The sequence below is a fragment of the Convolutriloba macropyga genome, chromosome 11, assembly GCF_964194025.1.
Source record: "Convolutriloba macropyga chromosome 11, txConMacr16.3, whole genome shotgun sequence".
Lineage (NCBI taxonomy): Eukaryota > Metazoa > Xenacoelomorpha > Acoela > Convolutidae > Convolutriloba > Convolutriloba macropyga.
The window spans coordinates 44,303,043-44,320,900 of NC_134478.1; the positions used below are offsets into that span (position 1 = coordinate 44,303,043).

General features: G+C 34.3%; 1 protein-coding gene across 10 annotated transcripts in view; it reads left to right on the forward strand.

The window, feature by feature from the left end:
- Positions 1 to 17,858, forward strand: part of LOC142349443 (ras-specific guanine nucleotide-releasing factor 2-like) — a 233,011-nt gene that overhangs the window by 118,971 nt on the left and 96,182 nt on the right. For all 10 annotated transcript variants that reach the window (XM_075400998.1, XM_075400995.1, XM_075401003.1 and 7 more), the window contains 3 exons: positions 10,224 to 10,557; positions 16,789 to 16,865; positions 17,518 to 17,645. In XM_075400998.1, coding sequence (XP_075257113.1) covers positions 10,224 to 10,557; positions 16,789 to 16,865; positions 17,518 to 17,645 — 539 coding nt within the window. The remainder of the gene's footprint in view (positions 1 to 10,223; positions 10,558 to 16,788; positions 16,866 to 17,517; positions 17,646 to 17,858) is intronic.

Sequence of the window (17,858 nt, forward strand, 5' to 3'; positions counted from 1 at the left end):
AGCGGTGATTCTACAAAATTGAGCAAAAGGGAAATTTTCTGTTGTAATTGGGCTCCCAAGAATTTTTCCAATGAGGTGTTAAGCGGCTGGAAATTTTCCAAATGTTTTCTCGGTATTGTGCTTAGCTTTCACCACAACGTAGCTAAATGTGAAAACAACTGTGAAACTCTGAACAAAATGGGCACAAGACTCGTGAGAGAGAAAGCCTCGTTATCAGTGATCTAGCTCAACTAAGTTGCTGCGTTTTTACTGACAGAAAAATTGGGGTTTGCTGTTGAATATTATTTGAGAGTTGGCTTAACAGTAGGCACTAATGGACAGCTGAAGCAATAGGCAGTAGTATTAATAGCTTGATGACGTATTTTTCAGTATTAATGGGAAGTTTTGCTCGTTGTTCTACATTATTGATGAAACTAAAGTCACGTACATTTGGAAGTCGTAACTGAAAAATTTAAAATTGGTGAGTGAAAAGACGAAGGAAAAATTGTTAAAAAGTTAGGTTTTAAATGAATTTGAGTTGAATAAGTTGTTTCCAAAAAGATAGTTTGGATAAATTTTTAATTGCTCACGAACAAAGTTTGAAGCAATTATTGCCAACGAATTGTTTTTTATGGAGAAAAATTTTGCTGGACCGCTTTTCTTCTAGAACATTCTTTCGATATCACTTTTGTGTGAATTTTTCAAGCTTGAATTTTAAATGTTTGTCGTGATTTGAGTTGCGCGAAATCAGAAATTAAGTTCGTTGCTTAACAAAATCCGGTTGTCAGTCGGTTAATGTGACCGACTAGAACCTGAAAGAGCGCGGCTTCGAACCCCTCCCTAGTCAGAAGTTTTTGCACCATGAAAGTTTCTGTAGCCTATGCCATGCCCCTTATAAAATGTTTGCCTCGCCTGTCATTCAAGGGCAAAATTCTTGCTGAACCGTTTTTCGAAAACATTTTTCGATTTTACTTCTTGAGTGACTTCTTCACGCGAGATTTTGAACTTCTTTAGTAATTTGAATTGCGTGCATTCTGAAATCTGTGGCTGTAATAAAAGTGATTCCGAGCGCTGACCTTATATAACCCGTTTAGCAAAGAAACTAATGTAAACGACTCGCATCTGAGAGGTCGCGGGTTCGTACCCAACCCCGAGCCGGCAATTTTTTTGCGCCGTAAAATTTTCTGTAGCATAGGCCCCCTTATAATTTGTTTGCTTGCCTCGCCAGTCGTTCGAGAACAATTTGTCCGGCGTTAGGTGATTTAATTTTATTTGTCGACTTGTAAAATGAACTGGCACCATGAAGATCGAATTGCAGCAAAGCCGAATTGACAAATGAGGAAATTGTTATACAGTCGGCTCAATATCAATTAACATGAGATTTCAGATGTCTTTGTTAATGAGTGGGGTTGTCAATTTTTTTGTAAGCGATTGTGTGCGAATATACTCATTTGATTAATAGTATTGCCTGCAGCCAGTTTTGTAATTGAGACTGCGGCTCTGGTTTAGACGTCTTGTAAACTTATTGCTGTTGCGAGAATTCTGTGTAGAATTTCATCTGTGTAGCAATAGCTGTTCACCAACAATGTTTCGTATTTTTTGTAACCTTAACTGCCGCAGTTTTAGGTGCTTGAAATTTGATTGGCACAGTAAAATAGTTGTTGCGTGCTAAGCTGAACAAAACTTACTATGTAGCTTTTAGCGCATAAAGCTATTTCATCGAATGTTTTCTTCAAAGTCTATAAATGCAATATCATCTATGCTTTGCTTCGTTAAAGAAAACGTTCAATCGTCGTTAAAGAAAACGTTCAATCGATTCGTCTATTTGACCTCGATTTTCCTAATTGGTTTGTTTAATTGTACAATTCTGTTTGAAGTTAAAAGTTTTGTTAAAAAAATTGCGAATAAATTTATAAATATTTATTAATAGTCGCAAAGAGATAGCGGCTATTATTGGGGACATCGTGGTTTTTTCAAAGAATTTGAATGGTAATTGTGCGCTGTCTTTTTTTAAGATCTATTCACGGTTTTTTTGGCCTTTTCACATCAGTGAGAAGTCAAATTAGAGTGATGATTTTGGTCACAGGGAGCGAAAAGGGAGCAAAAAATCGAGCAAATTTGAGGCGTGACTTTTTCCGTAATTTAAAGTGGAGTGAGAAATTGATGTTTGAACAATTTGGCGGTTTTTGAGATGGATTTTTTTTCAGGTGCATCAATTTGACTTCGGTTTTCAGAGTTTCCTCTCCTTCAGTGGTTTTAAGACGGTACATATGTGTTCTAATTGTACCTATTTGCCATTGCTTCAATTCATTAAGGGGCAGTTAAATTTTTTCATGACTTTTTGTCATCAAATATTAGTGAACTTTCGATTTTGCCCCCTTTTAATTGCTCTCAAACGATGTTTGTAGCAATTATTTTAGTCCTGTCGGTCTTTTTAAAGCAATTTTTCGCTCAACCATTTTTTCGTTGAACGCTTTGACTTTTCGTCCCCGAAAACAGGATAAACGGGTAGCGCCCAGTGGGTAGCGCAAGTATGCGATTCGCATAATCTGCTTTGGAGACATACTTATGGTGCGAAGGGTGGTTCATAGAGATTGACCACCCCCCCCCCCACTGTTGCCAACCCATCAGCCCCCGGTGCACATTTTCCACACTTTGCTGCACTCACTTAAGCACCTTCAATTAAGCTAAAGATAGCCTCGCTAAACCGTGCCTAGCTACTGACGAAGCCAATCGCTCGCCAGTTGTTTGAGCATTTGAGCAATTCGCTTGACTTTAGTCGGTTGTTTTAAAATTATCTGTTGTCTTATCACTATGTACCATCAATGACAGGTCCGGTTGGTTGCTAATGAAACATAAAAGAACCCAATTAATGGCTCGAGTTAATAGCTGGTGGTTTTCATGACTTTGACACTACTTTTCCTCAAAAATTTTGAATGAATTTTTCACTTCCACAGGTATTTTTTGTACTTTTTGATGTCTTTATTTTTAATCTCATTGAGGACAGTTCTCTGATGCTATTAACAGGGATCAAACTGATCGATTTAATTGTTTTTGTTCAAAGCTAGTGCTTTCTATGACTGACAATATTTGTTTTCAATAATAATTATCGAATTTTTTGAGTTTTGCTGTGCGAGTTTTTCTTTTCAGCTTTGTCGTCTTAACTTAGTCTCATTATCGACAGGTCTTATTAGTTGTTAAGAAAGCTTCAATTAAAGCAAGTCATTTCAGTTGATATCTTGTTCGTTTTTTAAAAAAATCTTATTTATTTTTTTTTCAGTTTTGCTATTTGTTGCACTTATTGCTTCTTATCACTTCATCTCATTCATGACAGATATCAACGGTGTCATTGAGTACTCAAATAATTGATGTAATTGTATCCTCCAGTAGCTCTTGCGTTGTGTTCACTTTTATACTAGATTTTTTCAAAAAGTTTGAACTTTTTTTTGGCGTTTTTCGGTTATTTTTCTCTTAAATATTTTTAGTAAAAGGACTCGTGGACATTTAATTGCAGGTTGCTAATGAGAATAACAGGAATATAGGTAACATTTTGAGTTCAGCAGTTGTGTTTTGACGTTGATCCTGTCTTTTCAAAAAATAAAAGTTCAATTTTTAGTCTTGCTTGTTTTTTGTTGTTCTGGTGTTGTTTTTTCGCTTACTCTCATTACTTACAGCTCTTATTTGCCTTTTAAAGCGGAGGTAATGATTGTCGGGTCATAAATTATTACAATTCTCTGAAATGCATTTCAGGACTTGTCCTGCTATGTTTTTTTAATTGGTCGTCTCCATCGATGATTCTTGCGACCATTGACTTTTCAATTTAAGTGAATTCTGCTGCTTTGCAGTTGAAATTTGTTGGCGTGACGTCGTTTGTTCTGCTTTTAGGTCAATTGTGTGACTTACCTCTCTCAAAAAATGACTTCTGAACTTGCATAGTGAACTTTTACGAACATTTACTAGTTAAAGGTCAATAGTTTGCATCTAAGTAGTGCCAAACGTATATGCCCTAATTGTTGAGTATTAAAGTCTTGAGTTTTTGGTTTCGAATGCTAATTTTAAAAAGCTCTATCGGAGTTTTTCTTTTTTAGAGCATATGTGTCTCATAAAATTGACAGTCCGAATCTAACCCCAAAAGTCGAGTGGTCTATTAAAGGACTGGTAGTCAATCTGTTGATCTTATTTCTTTAGTTGTTTTAATTCCATGGAAGGCCACATGATTCTATTGCGGGTATTTTCCGGCAATCTGCTGACTATTTTCATGGAAGTTGAAGGTAAACAAACTTGGTAATATGAAAGAATTTAAAATCCTGATCAGATGTCGTTCTTATAAAGTTATTTTTAATGTCGATCTTTTTTTTGTTTAAAACAAAAACGTCTTGAAAATGACTATCTATTTCTGATATAATTGATGGTCTTAAATGGAAAATGAAGTTCCCCGCTTTTGGCAAACTTTCCAATCTGTTGGTTTTTTCAGAGAATGTTTTGGACTGTATAAAATTTCGGCTGCAGCGCGGGTGTTTCAAAATGTTTTTTATAATTCACAAAGATAATTTAAGATTTGATATTTGCAGAACTGATAAGTTATCTCGCTCATTATCTGAACTGTTTTAGAGATTTGCCATAAATTGTTTTTATTAAATCTGATGATAAGTTTTTGAACCAGTCATGCTAGTTGAAATATAGGTGGTGCTATTGCTGGAACTTGAAAAGTCAAAATTTCGTTACAGTTTGCTTAAAGTTTCTGGCGAGGAGAATCATCTGTCAAATTGTTGTCAAACGATTTATCAAGCAGTTTTTAGGAAAATTTTGTCTGACAGATTTTGTTTTTCCTGTAACTTTTGCACCTCTGATGACTTAAATTTTGCGCTACTAAATTGGTTTTCGTCAATATTATACGCAGATTAACTCAACTGTGGCTGCTAATTGGTGGCAATTTTTTCTAGAACACTAAATCGGAAGTGAACCCAGCTGTCTTTGTTTGCTGATTGAACTCATTTTAGCAGCCAATCGTAAGCTCTGGTACCTTCATTTGCTTTTGACCCAAGCCCTTCTAACTCTTGAGGCTAGAATCGAAAGCACCTACTGGTCCTTCGCGGTTAACTTTTCAGGCGGTAGTTTGCCTAATCTAGATAAAAGTTGGAGAAGCGAAGAGATATTATTTTAAAACCCGAGTTAATCCTAATTAGCATTTGTAGACGACATCTTAACGGTAACTCGACGGAAAAATGATTGAATTATTTGCTAAACGACTAATTTTTGCTCCTTGTCAAAATTAAATTATTTAAGTGAAAAGGCAAGATTTTTGTTTGCGTGGCTTTTGCTTGACCATTGCGTGGTTTGTGCAGTCTTGACTTTCCATAGACTTATCTAGAAGTTGAATAGATTTTGCTTAGTATCTGGACTGTTGATAGATATAGTTGTTTCAGTTCTTGTTGATCCAACCCCACTTAGTGTGGAGGGGAGAAGAACTATATACTCAACTGGGTTTTTTGCTCAGTCAATTGTGGTCGATAGATATGTTTATTGTGGAGAGTTATGGTTGGTACCACTAGAAAGCCCGTCAATCGTAAAGTAGAAAATTAAAACATTGTTTTAGAAAATTAAAACTCAAATGAAGACTGAAATTAGAAACTGAAATGTTTTGGAGGAGGTCACATTTGACTTATTTTTTTACAAATTTCTTTTAAATAGAAATGCATTATAAAATTTGGTCCCATAAAATCGAAAAAAAAAATGGAATGGAAATTAGATGCGATTGGACTTTCGATGTTGAACTGTACCTCAAATATGCGAGACGAAAATGGTTGAAAAACAAAGAATGAAAATTTTATAGGTATTGAATTGATTTCTGAAGCTTTGATAACAAAAACGTCTTGAAAATGACTATCTATTTCTGATATAATTGATGGTCTTAAATGGAAAATGAAGTTCCCCGCTTTTGGCAAACTTTCCAATCTGTTGGTTTTTTCAGAGAATGTTTTGGACTGTATAAAATTTCGGCTGCAGCGCGGGTGTTTCAAAATGTTTTTTATAATTCACAAAGATAATTTAAGATTTGATATTTGCAGAACTGATAAGTTATCTCGCTCATTATCTGAACTGTTTTAGAGATTTGCCATAAATTGTTTTTATTAAATCTGATGATAAGTTTTTGAACCAGTCATGCTAGTTGAAATATAGGTGGTGCTATTGCTGGAACTTGAAAAGTCAAAATTTCGTTACAGTTTGCTTAAAGTTTCTGGCGAGGAGAATCATCTGTCAAATTGTTGTCAAACGATTTATCAAGCAGTTTTTAGGAAAATTTTGTCTGACAGATTTTGTTTTTCCTGTAACTTTTGCACCTCTGATGACTTAAATTTTGCGCTACTAAATTGGTTTTCGTCAATATTATACGCAGATTAACTCAACTGTGGCTGCTAATTGGTGGCAATTTTTTCTAGAACACTAAATCGGAAGTGAACCCAGCTGTCTTTGTTTGCTGATTGAACTCATTTTAGCAGCCAATCGTAAGCTCTGGTACCTTCATTTGCTTTTGACCCAAGCCCTTCTAACTCTTGAGGCTAGAATCGAAAGCACCTACTGGTCCTTCGCGGTTAACTTTTCAGGCGGTAGTTTGCCTAATCTAGATAAAAGTTGGAGAAGCGAAGAGATATTATTTTAAAACCCGAGTTAATCCTAATTAGCATTTGTAGACGACATCTTAACGGTAACTCGACGGAAAAATGATTGAATTATTTGCTAAACGACTAATTTTTGCTCCTTGTCAAAATTAAATTATTTAAGTGAAAAGGCAAGATTTTTGTTTGCGTGGCTTTTGCTTGACCATTGCGTGGTTTGTGCAGTCTTGACTTTCCATAGACTTATCTAGAAGTTGAATAGATTTTGCTTAGTATCTGGACTGTTGATAGATATAGTTGTTTCAGTTCTTGTTGATCCAACCCCACTTAGTGTGGAGGGGAGAAGAACTATATACTCAACTGGGTTTTTTGCTCAGTCAATTGTGGTCGATAGATATGTTTATTGTGGAGAGTTATGGTTGGTACCACTAGAAAGCCCGTCAATCGTAAAGTAGAAAATTAAAACATTGTTTTAGAAAATTAAAACTCAAATGAAGACTGAAATTAGAAACTGAAATGTTTTGGAGGAGGTCACATTTGACTTATTTTTTTTACAAATTTCTTTTAAATAGAAATGCATTATAAAATTTGGTCCCATAAAATCGAAAAAAAAATGGAATGGAAATTAGATGCGATTGGACTTTCGATGTTGAACTGTACCTCAAATATGCGAGACGAAAATGGTTGAAAAACAAAGAATGAAAATTTTATAGGTATTGAATTGATTTCTGAAGCTTTGATAGCTCTGTTCAGTCAATTTTGGCCAATCGTTGTAGTTTTTGCAGAGTTGTTGTTGGTATCTATAGAAAGCCCATCAAGCGCAGAATATTTTTATTGGAGGCTTTCTTGAATTTGGTTGTTCTTGAGGAATTATCAATATTTAACTTTTTCCAATGTTTGTCATTTCAACGTCTTTTTTGGTTAACACAGTTTGATATTTTTATTTTTGCGACGATAATCATATTTTTGTTGAACTCGTTTTGTTGAAAGTTTTTTTCAGTGGACAGCTTTTGGCTTATAACTTTTTTTCAAAAATGTCAGGGAAGTGCTGACTTTTGCCAGTTTTTTTAAATCTTTTTGTGGTTTTTTCAATATCGCAATGATTAGAGTCTCTTCATTTTTCCAGAGGCTTAAATATGTTCTTGCTTATTGTTTTTATGACTTTGACAATACTTAATTTTATAAATTTTTTGAAAATTTTTGTGTTTTCCTTTTTGTTGTTTTTGTTGTCCTTCCTTAGTCGCTATAATGAAAGGACCCTTTGTTTTTTTTAAATGAAGACCAAAATATATTCAAGTGATGCAAATCACTTTTTTTAAAGGATTTAAAGTTTTTAAAGGATTTAAAACTACTTGATTTCAAATAATATGAGATGTTCTTTAAGTTTGAAGTTTTTGTTGTTTCTTTTCTTATTAATAACTCGAGTTAATGAAAGGTATTATCATTTGTATAATGAGACATAACAGAGTCTTTTTAAAGGTGTCAGTTTTCTGCTAACAGTTTTTAACTTCGAAATTTTTGTTTTCTAAAATTTCAGGTTCCATCTTTCGTATGGTAAAAAGCTACAACTTTGTAAATCCGTAAGGGTGCAGCCAATGCTTTTTACCACCTCGATGCTACTTTTTTCATGATATATTTTCAATTTTTTTTGTTTTGCTCGCAATTGTTGCTGTTGTTTTACCAGGTCATTTAGTCTCATTAATAACAGCTCCCGTTGGTGTAATAAGGAACCTGTTTCAGGATTTCGGTTTATAGCTTGTTGTTGTTGTTGTTGTTTCTGATGTTTTTTGTTCAGCTTCTCGACTTGATGCGTAATCTTCTTAATGACAGGTCGTATCTACTTGCAATTGAAACATGACTGAAAAATTTTTAGCCTTTTTAATTTCTATCAAATGGCAGAATTTAGTATTTTAAAAATGGTCGACTTTTGTCCGAAATGGTTTTTATTGTTGTCTTCTCTTAGTGACAGTTCCCATGGGTCATCGAATGCGGAATTAGTCAATCCAATCAATGGCTTTATTTTCTAACAAACTGTGCAGAATGAGGCACCATTTATTTTTGGTAATTTTTACATCTTTTCTTCATTTGATGTTCTTGATTTTGTTATTTATGTGCCCTATGTCGCCTGAATTAAGAGAAGATGTTAGTTGCTGTCAAACATTAAATGATCAGAAGTTGTTAAAGAGTCTAACACATGATTATTGACTTTGTTAGTTAATAACGAGCTTAATAACCTTGAGCCCCTTTTTTTTCGATTGAGCCCCTAAGTTTCATTTTTGCGAAATGTCAGTTGCTTTTTTCTTGTTCTCTTGTTTTCAATGGACTCTTTGTCTAAATTTATTGATAATTTTCCGATTGGTTTGATGATTTTGACACCACTAGTTTACAGTGTAAAGGGGATCCTCTTGTTTTTGTCTGCTATTTTGACTATAAAGGTTGTTGGTACCCCAAAAATATTGCCATATAAGTCCCTTAGTTTAGTCATTTCTTTGAATTGTTATCCAGGAAATGTTCTGCTATTTTTTATTCCTTGTCTTGCTTTATTTTTGTTAGAACCATCTGATCACACTCCAAGAGGTCATAGTGACCGCTCAGAAGCTGAATTTATGATCACGAGGTTATTTGACTCTTGAGTTCTGTATGGAAATAAAAATGACTTCTGCACTCGATAATTTTAAATATTTAATTTTTAGTCATGTTATCTGAAAGACATAACTGCTTCGATTTTGATTTGAAAGTATGATAGAATTTGTATTCAGAAAATAATTTTTGTTTCTAGGCAAAATTAGGCGTTTACTTGCGTTTTTTTAGCGTTTTTTTTCTGCATAGTGTTTTCAAAAAACCGTTTTGATGAGTTCATTTTTGTTCATTCTACTCAAACATTGAAATTAACCTTACTGGTATTATCCTCAATGTTGTTTAAGTCTTTATTTGCGAATCCATCAAGTCTTTAATTATAAAGCATGAATATTTCTTTTTTTTAAAAAAAAAGGTCGCTGTCTCTGCTTATATTGATAATCAATTAGCCAAGAATGTGGATGATCGGGTTCGGAACATTATGTGAGAACTCGTATTCCTCGTTTGCGTCAGTTGTACTCGTTTAATCTTCACATCTGTTTGCTAACTTAATTTCTTTTCAGAACAGGTCTTGAGAGTTCGTTAGGGTCTGGTCTTTTAAAGTTTATAAATAATATGAACCAGTGGCACCATTAACTTTGAATATATTGATTGTTCCGTTAAAGAGGTTAACTGGACTTTTTGATCAGTTAGATTGGAAACGTATTTGAAATAGGCTCTTTTAAAGTAAATTGATACTATCGCGTGATAACAATATCTGTCGTTTTTTCTAAAAATGAGTAGTTGAACAAGTTTGTTTGATAATTTGGTGTGTCGTAGTGTTGTCTGTTTTATTTGATTTGCAACAGAACAGTTTCATGAATATATAGATGTTTAACTATGAATGTGTTAAATTAATTTTGCTTTATGTGAAACTGACAGTTTTGCTTTTACGTTCTGGCCTGACCATTTTAAGCTGTAATTGTTAGTCAGCTACCCAATTTATTACCACCCAAATTGATTGGTATTGATAAGTGGTTCTTCTAACTTTTTGTTGTCAACTGTTTCCAGGTTCAATCGCTGATGCGAGGTTGGCTTTGCCGACGTCGTTGGATGTCAATTGTCAATGAATACATCAAATCGCCACATGCTGAAATGATGCGAGTGCGAAACCGACTCGTGTTCGCGATGGTCGCCGACGAAGAAGATTACGTAGCGAAACTCTCTGTTCTCGTGTCTGTGTTCTACAGGACTCTCAAAATGGCCGCGAGTAGCAAGAAGCCCTTGATTTCACACGAAGATGTCAATTCAATCTTTCTTAACTGTGAGACCATTCTGTTTCTGCACCAAATCTTCAGCAAGGGCCTCAACGCCAGGCTGGAGGCATGGCCCAGGCTTATTTTGGGTTAGTTGCGCTGCTTGACATACCTTCAGTATGTCTGTTTGACTCTTGATCAATGAATCTACTTCAAAAATATACCTACTTCTGAACTAAGTTAAATTTTTCATTGGAGTTAAGCTCACTGGGAATATGAGGTGTACATGGAAGGCAGACTCAAAATTTTGTGTCCAGCAACGCTGGAACCTATTTTAGTTGCTGAACTGAGCTGAGTGCAACTTAACTGGCGACGATTCATTCATTCGTCCACTGGTCTTGTTCGCTGCCACAAGACTGTATTTTGTAGTCTCTTGTAGTCTCTTGACTACAGTTATTTGTAGTCTCTTGAAGCAGTTATTGTTTGTATATTTTAATGTAGAATTTTGCTCTATCGACTTGACTTTTCGATTGACATTTCTCCTTTGTCTTGCGTTGCATAAACTATTGGTGCAGCTGAAAAAAAGTGTAGTGCACCAGTTTAGCTTTACTTTTATATACATTTACAGGTCTAATAATATAACTTGAAGCAATAGAACCCACCCCGCCTGTTTTTAAGCAGCAATGTTTTTAAGATCACATTATGGCTTTTATGGTTTAGATGGATTATGTTAAACAATTCCCTGCAAAATGAAATTTGGATTTCAAAAGAATTTGCGCAACCTAATGAAAAGATAGTTCCATAATTTCAATAAAAGCACACATTTAAAGACTCCAAGCTGTGCGCAACTGAAATCTTCCTCGTAAAAGCGTTTAGTAGAGGCGAAACGCTTATTTAAGAATTCATCGAAGCAATCTCGTCACTGAACGGAAACATTTTTTTAATAATTTGTAGTTTTTACTCACGATACCGCTCTTTTTCATCTTGTATCATTTCTTTAAATGTAACAACGTTTGTTACGAATTTAGGTTCAAGTTATCAAAGACCTTGGTCTGCATATAGACCTCTATTCCGTGTCATTTTTTCATGTTAGGTTACTTGTAGTCTACTCAATGTCATTTTCTCAAAATTTGAAAACATTCCGATTGAAATTTAATCTGAAGCGCACTGTTCTAAAATTTGGCAAGAATGTTTTTTTTATTTAGCAAGTAGAACTAGTATATACATTAAATGAGGTGAAATATTTACAGAGGACAAAATCACTTCTGTCTCTGTTCCAATAACAGTTGTCCTATCTCAGTTTTCACTATTTTTTGCCGATTAGTTGCTCTCGTACGAAGTTTAAAGCATTTTTTGCAGTCGTCCGTGTCTGTTTTATTATAGCTGCGAAGCTTTTGTCTGAGTGCAGTTTCATTGCGGTGCTGTTGGTTTTTACGACTCGAAGACGAGGAGAATTTTTTCCATCGGTCTTTGTACGACTGGAAGAGGATTATTGGTTTTCTTAAGGTTTTTTCCTTACCGGAAGTACTATTCCTTCCGACGTCGCTTTGACCTAAAAAAGTGAAAGAGTAAAATTGCCGTGTGATCTATTTTTTCTGAGCGAACAAAATTTTTGATCATGCGCTTCGATCAGTGAATGACTTTTCGACCTTGAAAAGCGTTTTTTGAGAGAATGACGCATGTAGATGACCATTTTAGCAGTCTTTTCGTCCAATTGGCCCAGTTTTTTGCTTATAACTTAGTTTTTTGTGCAAAATAATGCGTCTCAAATTCTAAATGATCACATATTTCACAATTTTTAATACATTTTTGCCTTTTTTAATTTTTTTTTATCATAAAGCCATTCTTCTTCAAAAATCAACGCATATGACAATTCATCTTTGATATTTCATGCATTGAATGCCTCTTTATTAAGTGAGGTATTTTTTTTCTGGAGAATTGTACACATGATTGCCTGATTTGGGCAGTTTTTTTGTCCAATTTTTCTTTTGTTTTTGTTTGTTTTGTTTTGTTTTTTGTTTGTTTTGGAATTTTGTTTTTTTTTTATTTTGTTTTTTTTTTTGGATTTAACTACTAGAAAAATTCTTTTTTTTGTAGTGTGAGGGATTATAATTTTCTTTTTTAGCAATAATTGAAAGATTTTGTGTCGTTCAGTATTTAAAATTATGCTTTGCAATTTATTGATTGCAAAGCATAATTTTAATTTTTTTATGGCAATTTATTGTGAAATATTTTATTGTTCCTATTCTTTGAGCTCTGTTTCTACACTTTAATCTTTACATAAAGATAGCTATAAAATTTTTGCCAAAAAGTGATATGTAGTTGTTTTTCTACTTCTTTTTTTTCAATTTGATTTTTTTTCCAAAAATCAAGAACTAGTCTTTCTGTTTTTTTTTCATGTTTTTTTTTTGTTTTTGTCTCATTCTCCGCATTCTGATTTATCGGTGTATTGTTTTCTTGAGTCCTTTAGTTCTAATCACCTCTGCTACTATCAGTTTTTTTAAAAAAATGATTTTAGTCTTTTTCTTAGATTTTTATTTTGTTTGCAATTGATTTCATTTGATATGGTGCTGCAGTTATTTTGCTCGAAATGCCGTTAAAACATTTTGACTGATTATTATTTTTTACGAATAATTTTGGGGTCTTAGTTTTCATTTTGAACGATTTTTCCTTTGAATGATATTCTGTTTGTTTTGTCTTTTTGTTTGAAGGTTTGTCAACCATTTTTCTGATTTTGTCTTAATGCAATTTTAGGCCCGTTGTATCGTTTTATTGATTATATTGGGAATTTAAATAAAATGTCACGTCTGTAGGCTCTGTTTACTAAGAAGGATGTAAGTTTTTTGCCACAAATGTGTCTTTCTATGCAAGTTGACAAAAATAAGAAATTTTGGAGAATGTTCTCGTTCTTCTTATCTTCTAAAATAGAGATGTTTGTGAGCTCATTAAGGCTTGACTGATATTTTGGTTTCTGGATAACTAGTTTTCATTGCATGAAATAACGGTTTTTGTTTGTATTTGTACTTATACTACATGAAAAATAATTTAAATTTTCCTAATTTGATTTTTCCATGTTGATTCTGGCTATTTTTTTGTTCTCCTTAGACTGTTGTTTTCTTTGCATTGATGCATTTTGGCAAGGAGATATTAGCTCTTTGAAAAGCCAGTTTTTTGGGGAAGATACGACTTCGAGCCGTTTCCGGAACTCTTTCGGTTAAGTTTTTACTTGATATTTACAGGTAGTAGTTTTGCTCATTTGGCATTTTGGACCTAAAAGCGAAAGTGAGAAAAGTTGTCATTGTAAACAGATTTCCCTTGAGTGATTGAAGATTTTTCATGCGCTTCGTTCAGTGAATGACTTTTCGACTTTGAAAAAGTTGTTAACAGAATGGAGCACTATAGATCACCGTTTTAGCGGTTTTTCCTTCGGTTGGCTCCTTTGTTTGTAATTCGGTTTTTTGGGCTTCTTTTTTCTATGCCTGTTTAATGAAATGCTCTTTAAAGTGATACCACAGTCTTTTTGAGAGCTTAACAATGCGTTTCAATTGTACAATGGGCACAAATTTTAGTTTTTTAATTTGATTTTTGGGCTTTTTTCGGTTTTTCTCATATTTGGATCTTTGAGAGGACTTAATTTCAGGATAATCAGTGCATGCTGCAATTTTCTGTTGATATTTTTTCATTGAATGCCTCTTTCTAACGTGGGGTATCTTTGTTTGTAAAGTTTTATGCATGATATTGCGTTTTTGCTAGTTCTTGTCCAATTTTTCTCAGTTTTTGTTTGTATTTTAGTTTTGATTGCTAGAAAATGTTTTTCTGGCTTATATCATCCTAGCATTATTCTCAGACCCATAGTTTTATTTGCTGCGACTTTTTCGTTCGTTTCGTTTGTTTGAAAAATTATTTTATTTTAGCCTGTTTTTTGGATGTGTTATTATTTGGAATTTCTTTTGTGTTGCAGCACTGAGATTTTTCTGGAATTCCATTTGAACGTTTCGACTGATTATTGCTTTCTGTGAAAAACCTCTGGGCCTCAGTTTTAGTATTGAACTATTTTTTGCCTGTGTAATATTCCGTTTTTTTAAGTTGAATTTTTGCAATAGTTTGAACTCCTTTTGCCTAAGATATTCCTTTCTTCCTATTGGTGTGACTCGAAAACAAAAAGTCTTGGGTGCTAAAATCTAGTATTCTTTTATTTTTAAAAAAAATTGTGTAGTCTCTCAGAATATTATCTGCCTTTTGATTTCACAATATGTCTTTGGACGCAAAAAGTTGTTTGTTGAGTTGTAGGCTTTCAGAGACCAGTATCCTGAATATTTGATCAGTATTTATTCCTGACATTCTTTTCAGTCTATCATTATTTGTACATCTTAAGGGTTTTGGCCGTTTTTAATCCTTATCAATTGTTAAAAATGAAATTTCGCGGTGTCAAAATTTCAGTGACTTTTTAGTCAAATTTATGCCTTATCGTTTAAATCCAATGTTGCCAATGCTGAAATCGTTCTCCTTACGATAGCCGTGTAAGTTTGTCAATTTTTAATTCAAATCTGTTGAAATAGAAAGTTTTTGTTTTGTGAAAATGTTTTGGCTGCAAGTACGGTTTTTTGTTAAGTTCCCACCTCTCGAGTCTGTTCGGGAATTCTTCCGGCTATGTTTTTTGTTTGGTCATCTGACGCTCTTTTTTCGTTTTACATTTGTTCACACAGCAAAGCTGAAAACGTCTTTTTTCCGAATGGCTTCCTCCTCTCACTAACAGCGTCTCTCTGCTCACTTCTTCCCTCTCACTCTCTCTTTCTCTCTTTAGCAAAAGTTTTTATGTCCTCTGCGTGATTAGGTTTTGATCGTACGTGAATTACCTCAATCAATAAATGACTTTTGCACTTTTAAACTTAAGTTTAATTTCAATTAATTTAAGGTCAAAGGAAATAATAAAGGTGTAATAAAGGTCCCCTAATAAAAAGGCTTCTGCGGAATGAATTTTAATAAGGTTTAATAATTTATAGCTGAATGTTTTTTACAAGCTTCGTCGATTTTGAGCGACAAAATTTGTTGTTCAACTTAGAGCGATGTTCGATTTTTGTTCAACTTAGATCTCTATCTGTTTCTATCTATATTATGCGACAAGTAAGTCTATTTTGCAGCTATTCCGGCAATCTGCCGGCTATGTTGTTAATTGGTATCGAGTAAATTTTAGGTCCCTGGATTTTAGAGTTCTGCTCGGCCTGAAGCGCTCTTTGATTCTTAAGTTTTCTTAAGTTTTAAGAATCTTTGTTCAAAAAACTGTTCTAATAACCGAGAATTTTCTGATGTTTTCGGATATAATATTGAACCATAGTTGTAAGCGTTTGCTTTGAACAACAGTAAATTTTCAGTGTGCAAAGAAGCGAAAAGAAAATTCGAGATCGTCCAAATTATTAGCCCGAAAACAATGAGAAAAAATGAGAGATCGCCGAAATATACCATTCTCAGCCTCTCAATTGTTGCTCTTTGAAACTTTCAACTTGATAAATACAGTTTTGTAATAAAATAGGTTTTTGTGTTAATTTGGTCGATTGTACGAATCTGAAAACCGAACAATTTTTGCCACTTTTTAAATGCATTAATTATGCTTAATGTTTTTTACTTTACTCTGATTAACTACGCGTTATTCGTGACTTGCCAGTTGTTGGCCAGGACTTGACTCAAGACTGGCTAAGTCTTGGTCAAGGCGTAACTCTAGACTTGATAAGGCTTCTCAAGACTTGACGTAGACCTGACAAGTCTTAACCAAGAGTTGACAATTGTTTAGAAGTCTGACGACCTTAAATAATACGTGACTGGTACTGATAGAGACTTGAAACTTGCTCTGGGAAAGAAATAAACGACATTATGTGAGTGCTATGGCAAGGATCTGCAGTGGAAAAAGAATATTTTTTATTGACATAATGAGCTTAGTATTATTGCTTCCCCGGAGTTTTCTGCTGATTTGTACATCTGCTGAGTATTTCATTATTGTTATTGAATACGCGTAGTGAAGGTGATCGCTTGCTCTCGAAGAACGTTAGTAGCAATTATTTTAGTCCTCTCGGTTTTTTTCATGCGATTTGTTATCTCACTATTTTGCAGGTGGCTTTTCCAGGCTTGGCTTGATATTTGTGCCAAGTTGCTCCCATTCAGAGTTTAACGCTTGGCTTTTTTGGCGTCTTACTACTAAACGTCTAATGGAATGTGCGCCGAAATTTATATCATTTTTTTATTTTAAAACTTGTGTTGTACGGTTAGCTCTATTAATAACATTCAAACCCGCTTAGATCACACCCCAACCCCCTGCTGGAGAACTTTTTAAATGATCATCTCCCATGCCGATTGTTTCGCCTGTAATTAATGTCGTTTTCTTTCAGGTGACCTGTTCGACATGCTGTTGCCCATGTTGAGTATCTACCAAGAGTATGTCCGCAATCACCACTACAGTCTACAGGTAAAACTACACATTTGATGCTTCTCTGGATTTTTGAGTGGATTCTGGGTGGATTTTGCGCCAAACATTCCAATTTTTAAATTCCTCCTAAAGTTGGAATCCGCTGGTAGAACTTTCCTTGATTTTTCTGATCGGGGGCGCACGTTTAAACGATGCCAATAGAAAAACGCGTAATACATTTTCTGTTGATCATTTGCAATTTATAAATAATTTTTTGATAGCAAAATGGTGTTAGCTACTCTCAGTCCCTCGGTGCTAATAAAATGGCTGCAACAAATATGAAATCAACATTTAAACTTTATTGTTCATGTTCCGGCAGTTTATAGATAAGCCGAAAATGATGAATATTTGATGAAAATGAGTTATATACCAGAAATATTTTTAAAGTGCTTGAGTGTTCTGTGTACGTATCTGTATGCCTGAATTTGTATAGTCAGTCCCATAAAGTTCGAAAACAGCGAACGTTCGAAAAACTCTCGACATGCAAATGAAGAACGAAATGCTGATCCCTGCAGGTTTTATATTTGAACTTTGACCTTTAAAACGTTTGATAGCGTTGCAACTTTATGGGACTCACTTTATGAAATCTAAAGCCATTTGTGTGGAGTGTGTTTGTGTATACGTAAGTATTCAGTTGTTTTGTGTTGATTAGGTGTTGGCAGAGTGCAAGCAGAAGAGTGGTGACTTTGGTCTCTTCATCCAGAGGTATGAGGAGAAACCTATCTGTGAGGGGAGGACTATCGAGCACTACCTCACTGTACCCATGTGGCAGATTCCACGGTATACATACAGCAAACACAGCCTGTCGCGCACACACAACCAGCAAAGCGAAACAATCTGTAGCTCATCTTTCACTCTTTTTCTTGTCAAAAATTTTACCTCTTCTCAGTGTTCTCCGTATTGTCATATTGGTTGAAATGCTTGTCGATCAGGCAGCATCAGCGTGAAATTTGAATCCAGAATTGAAATTGAAAAAACGTAAAAAAAGTTGAA